The 8,644-nt window shown below is 32.3% G+C and overlaps 1 protein-coding gene across 1 annotated transcript in view; it reads left to right on the forward strand.

Moving 5' to 3' along the window:
- The window catches only part of LRRC9 (leucine rich repeat containing 9), an 80,386-nt gene that overhangs the window by 31,955 nt on the left and 39,787 nt on the right, over positions 1–8,644 (forward strand). Inside the window, exons 16-20 of the mRNA XM_025049086.1 lie at positions 949–1,068; positions 2,160–2,351; positions 3,506–3,631; positions 5,777–5,911; positions 6,923–7,100. Of these exons, the coding sequence (XP_024904854.1) occupies positions 949–1,068; positions 2,160–2,351; positions 3,506–3,631; positions 5,777–5,911; positions 6,923–7,100 (751 nt within the window). The remainder of the gene's footprint in view (positions 1–948; positions 1,069–2,159; positions 2,352–3,505; positions 3,632–5,776; positions 5,912–6,922; positions 7,101–8,644) is intronic.

Consider the following 8,644-nt stretch of genomic DNA (forward strand, 5'->3'; position numbering starts at 1 on the left):
GGTCATGTTAAGTGTGAGATATCTGTAAAATTTATCACGGATGATACTTACATATGACCTGTAGAATAAACTAGTCTGCATATATTAGCCCTTCTTTAAATTTTAGCTAATTTTTGACAACTACTTGACATTTAGTTGTTTCTCCCTACCAAGAATTTAGTTATGTCCACAGTATAATAGGGGTATTAGATGGTGGTGGTGAGTAAAGAGGATTAGGAGATAGACACCTGAATTTATCATAATACCTATTTCTTGTGAATACTTCGGTCAATTAATACATTTTCTTGTGCCATTGTTTGTTTTGTAGATTATACATAAATATAATCTTCACTTGATACCATTCACAATGGCGTGGCTTAAAGACAGAAAAATATGTAGCCATCAGGGTGTCCCCTTAAATATAAAATGTAGTAGCATTCATTTTTATATAGCCCAGGATCAAATGGGCAGAGAAAATCTGGTCTAAATTCTGATATAAAAATTGTCTTAGACACTCTTCCACCTCCTGCCTTGACATTCTGCCCTCCTACTTTAACACCCTCAATCAGCCTTTCTTCCTTAGTCCAGTGCCTTCATACGGTTTCCTGCAGTCAAGGTATAGCCTTGCTATCCTCTCTCTCTCGTGAGGTGTCCTTGCTATTGTCTAAAATTTTTTAGGTCTACATTGTTCACTGGCTAGCCTGAGAAATTGGTCTTCCTTGATAAATATCTTAATAATACATTTAACTATTTTCTAAAAAGAATTTCATGCCAATTATTGATATACTTGATATAGACCAAGTAGAAAAACGAATTAATCAAGAACCATATCCAATGATGCTAATATAAATAATACTTTCTAAAAATCATAGATTAGAATTTCTCATTGGCTTTGTCTTAATATTTTTAAAAAACTGGTATACAATGTAATCTGTCTTATTTTTTAATTTGCACTTTATTTTACTTCAGAGTCTGAATCTACATGGAAACAGCTTGAGTAAATTGAGAGAGCTCTCCAAGTTAACAGGACTTCGAAAACTTAATATCAGCTTTAATGAATTTACTTGTTTAGATGATGTATACCACTTGGTAAGAACTATCCTTTTGAAATTAAAGTAAAATAAAATTATTAATTTAATGGATATATTATGTTTGTAATTATGGCCTCATATATATATAAGTGGTTTGAAAATGACTAATATAAACAAATGGTAAGATGTTTGACTTCACTGGTAATAAACAATGTAAATTAAAATAAGGCAAGTGGATTGCTGGATATTTAAAGAAATGGGCATTCTCATATTCTACTTTTGGAAGAAAAAAAAATGATACAAACTTCCTTGAAAAGTATTTGGCAGTATTTATCAAGAGTCTTAAAAATACAGAAATCCTTAAAACCAGTAATCCTATTTCTAAAAACCTTTTCTGAAAAAATATCAGAGTCTCAGTTAAAGTATCATGATCATGGACATTTGTTGCAATGTTGCCAACAATTAGAAGACACATAAATGTCCACAGAAAAAAATGTTTAAAACAATCCGAATCGTTCATATTTAATGATTATGCAATCATTAAAATCATTTTAAAGAACATTTAATGATATATGAACATGTTAAAAGGATTCAAAAGTCTATGTAATACAATCTGTTTAATATAAGAAAGTATACATATATAAAATTTAAAAAACAATGTTTTCAGTGGTTCTTTCTGAGCAATAGAATTATATGTTTTCCATTTTTTCTTTGTATTTATTTACTATATTTCCTAAATTTCCAACAAAGAATATGTGTTACTTTAATGATGTTTTAAAATTATTAAAAAATCATGCATTTTGGGATAAGAAAATTATAGAATAGGTTTAGTTTTTCCCTCTGAAGATGAACTTTTTTTAAACCAGGCTGTGGGTTCAACAGTGTAAGCCAGAAGCCTAAATATTAAAAAGTGTAATTCCTTGTCTGTTTGGGACAAATTATCTTCCCAGTTTCTCTTTGCCTTCTCTTCTATGAAAACAAATAGTGCCACTCTATATTACAAGAATAAAGTGAGACTTAAGAGAATGATTAAAATAAAACTCCTGTAGCTCTTTAGGAGAATACATATGTTGTAACCATAGAGAAAAAGAACTATGTAAATATAAACCATGATCCTTCCAGCGTCTCTTCTATTTGTATGTATTGCAGTATAACCTTGAATATTTGGATGCAAGCCATAACCATGTGATAACCCTTGAGGGATTTAGAGGTCTGATGAAACTGAAACACTTAGACTTGAGTTGGAATCAACTGAAAAAATCTGGCGATGAAATAAATATGTTATGCAAACATACCACAAGCCTTCTCTCTCTTGATATTCGACATAATCCATGGCAAAAGGTATGCAACAGACATGTTTATAAAAAATCAAAAAATTATTTTTATTTCAAAGCCATTTTCTCACTATTCTTCAATAATAGCCAGAAATAGGCAAACTATCTTTGTTTTACTAGAATTTCTTTAAGTATTTTGTAAGTTGAATTTAGTGTAGTGATCAAATGAAGCAAATGTTACTATAAAAAGGCTAGAATTTCATATCAGACTTTTTTGTAATCTCTAATAGTTTGAGAGTATTATGGCTTCAAGACTATTAAATGTCATTGCCATTTGCAAAACTTCAGACAATATATGTAACTCAATGGACTAGAACCCTATTGTAATGAGGCACAGGAACCAAGAATAATAGAATATAATGAAAGAAACCTACTCTTAATGAGGGAACGAATGTTTCACTTTCCCTGATAAACCTGGATTATAAAGTCTATGTTCTACTATAAAAGCAAATTTGATTGAACACGTTTTTCTAATCAAAAAGTATGTAGTTTTATCCTAAGAAATTTTAGTATTCAACAATTATATTTAAGGGTATTTCCAAGTATTTGAAATAAGCCACAAGTTTATAATTTCAAGAATCCTCCTTTCCTTGCTTTTCAAAAATGTATACAAGATTATATTCAACATTTTAAAAGGGGATTAAAGTATGGTTCTATTAAAGTGGCCATATTACTGTTTATATTATATTTCTTCCATTTTGCTCCATAAGATTGGAGGATAGTTTTCTTTTGCCAAAGCAGACATTCTGAATGATCACAGTACAGCTCTCTCCCTGTTGCCAAATGAGATGTCAAGGGCTGAAGATCTGTACTGAATCACACACGGAGCTGACTAAGCTAACTGCTGATCTAGATAAAAAGGAGGAATGCAATTGTTTTTCTATCACTTTCAACACAGTCACTTTGCAACAGCTCACATGATTTCTCCCCTTCATAAGGGCGGAACCATCCACCTCCAAACAGAACAGATTGATTCATAAATATAATTTAATTTTAACCATTATTTAAAGAATTAAGTTAAGCCTTTATTTTTATATACATAATATAATAATAGGAGATGCATAATTTTGAATTATATGAGAAGGAATAAAGAAGCACTCTTTTTCATGCCATAACGTATGTAATATTTTGTAAAAATTAACTTTTGTTATTTTTCTCAAGCCAGCCACATTAAGGCTCAGTGTTATTGGCAGATTAAAGACTCTTACTCATTTAGATGGACTTCAAATTTCTGAAGAAGAAACAACAGCAGCTATGAAATTTATTACTGGAACAAAGATTACTCAGGTTGGATTTTACTATTTAATATTCTTGTGCTATTTAGAATATACAAATAATATTTCCCATACTCTTATTTTGTTAAGATTTTGTATGTTCTTAGCATGTTAATTTAAAAAATCAATTAATATATAACAGTTATATCACTTGAATTTTTTTTGTTGTTTAAATGTATCCCATTTAAATACCACCTGGTTGTATGGGTTCTCGTCCCTGCACACTACCCCAAAAATATCGCTAGGGTAACTGTTTTTTTCCTAGTTGACCTGAATTCACCAGAGTCCTTTGTAGAGCTTACATGAAAATAAGCAACTTTCTGTAGATAAGGTAAGCTTAGAGGCCTTGCGAAAACATTTAGTAAATTATCTACCTAGTATTGACATTATTTGTGTTTAGCCGACAAAAACAAAACCTATTAACTTGAGAGAAAAAAAATAACTATATTCTCCAGATTAATAATGCTATAGTTTGGCCAAAGCAGCTTAAGCATCCTAAATATATTTACTCTAGTTATGTAGCTGTTTACTTTTTGTAGGGTCTTTAAATTTTAATTCTTTAAACAATGTAATGTTTAATTTTGGATCTTTTCAAAATTAAGGAAAGAAACTTTTTTGTTATAAAAATATAATTAACTCCTGAAGAAGAGTTGGGGATTTACCCTACCAGAAATCAAAACTTACTAAAATCCTATATGACATTGTGGAATTGGCCCAGATTTAGACAAATAGACCAACAGAACAGAATATAAAGACCCAGTTTGACCCACACATACATGGAAACTTGATAAACAACAGAGCTGTCTTTACAGATCAGGGAGGCCAGTCGGTTAAAGGCACTGGGACATGTGCATTAAAAACTTCACTGTAAAAGGAAAAACTAAATGTGTTTTTGAAGAAAATACCAGAGATTATCATTATGACCCTGAATGAGGGAAGAATTTATTACACAAGAAACAAAGTGCATAAATTATAAAAGATTAGATTTATCTATGTTAAAATTAATGTATCTGTTCCTCAAAGGGCACACCATGAAGAAAATGAAAAGATAAGCTACATACTAGGAAAAGAAATTTGCAACACATCTAACTGACAAAAGATATTCTTTATATATCTAGAATATATCAGGAAAAAGATAACCAATCAAACAGAAAAATGGGCAAAAGATTTTAAAAAACACTTTATTGGAGAGGAAATCAAGATAGCCAAATAACTTAGGAAAAGATGCCCCACCACGTTAGTATTCAAGAAAATGAACAGTAAAACTGAAATTATCTACCAATTTACAGCCACCAATTGGCAAAAAAAAATAAGCCTGGCAATATCGAGTTTTAGAAAGATCTGATGTAATCGTTACAATTGGTACGACCCTCTTTGGAAAACAATTTAGCGTTATGTAGTAAAGCTGAATATGAACATAGCCTACAACACCGCAAGCTGTATATACTCTAAGGAAACTCTAGCATATATGCACCAGGAGCACAGTAATATTCATGACAGCGGTATTTAAAATAGCAAAAAACTGAAGTCAGCCCCAATGTTCATTAATGGGAGAATTGATAAGGAAATATTATATAGCAATGACATTTGAATGATCTACAGCTACATACAACAGTGTAGATGAATCTCATTAATACAACGTTGAGCAAATAAACAAGTTATAGAAGAATACATACATATTATTCAATTTATATAAAATTCAAATATGTGCAGACTAAATGATATATTGTTTATGGACACAAACAGGTTAATAAAGAAAGCAAACAAATGGTAGATACAAAATTTGAGATTGTTTCACCTGAGATGAGCGATTAGGATTGGGTACACAGGAAACTTCTAGGGTAGAATATAGGAATATTCTAGCTCTTAATCTGGTTTCATGGCTGGATTATATGGGTGTTTGTATTATAGTAATCTTTTCATAATTTTAATATTATTTTATAATGGTTAAATATCTGCTAAAACAAAAAAGAGTGAGATACATAATTTAAAGTTTACCTAAATATTGAAAACATTTTAAGGAAAAGCAAATGTCACATTTTAAAATTACTCATTGGGTAATTGGGTCACTCATGTAGGAAACAATACTTTTAACTATATATAAATGAACTTCTACATGCTATTTCCTTTATTCATCATGTGTTTTTTATGTTGTTAGTTATCCATCTTACAACATTCTAGCACTAAAGAGGAGAGACCACGGATACTTAGTATCTGGCCTTCTGCCAAAATTCTGACACAGATTTCGAAGTTAGGACCACATCCACTTACGAATGGAAACTGGTACTTGAAGGTAAAGACTAATTCTAATAAACCTAATATAAAATTTAATTTCAGTTGATTTTTAGTCAGCTTTGGTCTGTATATCCTAAAGAAGGCACAGAAGAATAAGGGGCCAGCAACTGGAAGAGCCAAATTAAAACTAAATAGGGAGGTCCAGTTGTATATAGTTATATCACAGGGGCTAGGCCTTGATGGTGGTAACACAGAATTGGAGATTTGGGATAAAGATACACTACAAAATCATAGGGTCGATTTTGATAATATATCAAAAGAAGCAAGCAAACTTTGAAGCTCAGAGCCAGAGATCAAGCCAAAGTTTGAGTAACAAGGTAAAAGGGATCAAGAATCCAGGTAAGAGAATAGAGGAACTAGTCAGAATTCGGCCAAGGGTAAGGGAAAAGATTATGGAGCACTAGCAGCTTCTTGCTGCATAAAGCACCCACATACCTCTTGCCAAAGATAGAAACTTAGTTAAGAGAAGCTGAACCTTGAAAATGGAAGATGTTAGAGGCGTTATTTTTATTACAAAAGATGTACAGATGCAGGCCCAGTGACAGCCTTGGCTGACCCCACAGGAAGTTCTAGAATTAGAATGGCCCTTTAAGTTTTTCCCAAGTTGGGCTGAGATGACCAGGCCTAAATATCCCTCCCACCATCAGATGTGGGCCAACATGGGATACAGCGTGACACAGCTCGCTGCTGCCAAGGCAGTCCCTGAAGGGGCTGACAGCTGAGGGCTTTCTGCCAACAGCACTCTCAGCAGCTGGAACAAGTCCTTCGATGCAGTGGGAATCTGGCTGGTATAGCATAGTGCCCATATACCAGATAACTCCTTCTCGGAGTTACAATCTTTTTGAATTTTACATTTTTGCAAACTAAGAGCTTCTCAATATCTTTATTGTGAAGGAATTCCTTTAATGTTACTTACCTCGTTTGAGTTATTTCATTAGTCTTTTTATCTTATAACATTGAATTTATTGATGAAATTCAGAAGTAACATACAATGTGGATTATTCTACAGATAACTGCCTTAAATTTAGATGGACAACATCTCTTTGAAATCACAAATTTAGAAAAATTGAAAAATTTGAAATGGGCATCATTCAACAACAATAATCTCACGAAAATGGAAGGCTTGGAATCCTGTGTTAACTTGGAAGAGCTCACATTAGATGGAAACTGCATCTCAAAAATAGAAGGTGAGGCATTTGAGAAATTGAAAGTTTAAAATAAGAACATCTAATTGGCAAGAGCAAAAAATGAATACCATTGAGGATAGAATTTCTGAAGAGGAACATCTCTAGAGAAGTCCCGAGAAGGTTTGGAGCAGAGTATTTTAAACACCTGTTAGTGGGATCTGTGGCCACCTGCTGTATATAATGAGCCCAGGTAGCTGACTTTTACCTCCTCCACCTTCCCTTTCCTCTCCTCTGTGCCAATGTTTACCATCTATTACCAAATCTAGCACATTACGAACTAGGCAGTAATTAATATCTGTAGAGCTAAAAACCTGAATGGATGAATGAAGTTCTTTTGAAAAAGATAAAAGAACCCAGTTCATTATTCAAAATATGGAATTAGGGTTATATTTGGAAATTTGAAGACTAACAAAATGAAAATTTTATTCGCTAGAGATTGAAAATTAAATATATTCTATAACCTTTTATATGGATCCGCATACGAATACAATTCAGCAGCTTTACTAATGTCTGAGTATGTGCACATAAACACAAACATACATATTTAACTGAACATAGAATATTTCTGGTTGTGCATTTTAGTAACAGGTTGCCCTTAGCAAGGACAGAAGATAAGAATTGGAAATCATAACTGGAAAAGAGCATTTATACTATTCATGTCTTTTAAAACAGCATGAATAACATTTGTTATACTTTATTTTAATGGCTGTTAACAATATGTTTCTAAAACTTGCTTGATCATAAGAATCACTTGAGATGCTTACTGAATATTCAGATTCGTAGGCCTCTCTGTAGATTTCAGTTGAGTAAACCTGGGGGTGGCTTAGCCACTTGTGTTGAGAACCATTGCTAGTCTTCTAATCTCATACAAAAGGTGTTCGTTTCGCTTTGTGTATACAATTGACAACCTTATTTCCTTTTTATTCCCTTCCATAAGCCCAGTGAAGGGAAGAATCCTCCAACCTGTATTTTCCTTAAACCCACTTTTCAGAAAAGATAGGTACCCCACTAAACTTTAACAGATATTTCTCTTCTTTTTCCCAGGCATAGACAGGTTTAATACCCATTTAAGGATTTTTGCTTTGGTGGTTTTATCCTAACTTGCCCTAGATCAATTTACTTTCAACATTGTATAGTCCCATGAAAGAGGAGCATGGCTAACATTTATTAAGGACCAATTATTTGCCAAAAGCTGTAACTGATGTTTTTCAAATGTCATTCCATTTAATTACAATAACTCCTTAGAAGTAGATTTCAGTATGTCCATTTTATAGATAAGGAAAATTAGGCTCAGAGGTTACATAATTTTACATAAATTATCTATGGTCCCAAATCTAGTAGTGATACATTTGAAACCACTCTAACTTTAAAGTTATCTCTCACTTGTACCTTCCTATCTACACTTATACAGTGCCTATAGTATATAATGTACGTAGGGGTTAGGTTGTGGTGAGAGGCGGCATTTTTTAAAGTTCTGTCTTAGAGTACTTTTAATCATACAAAGGTAGAATTATAAATAACTAAATAGTTATAATTATAAATAG

This window comes from Pteropus alecto, unplaced genomic scaffold (genome assembly GCF_000325575.1).
Source record: "Pteropus alecto unplaced genomic scaffold, ASM32557v1 scaffold276, whole genome shotgun sequence".
In the NCBI taxonomy this organism is placed as follows: Eukaryota; Metazoa; Chordata; class Mammalia; order Chiroptera; family Pteropodidae; genus Pteropus; species Pteropus alecto.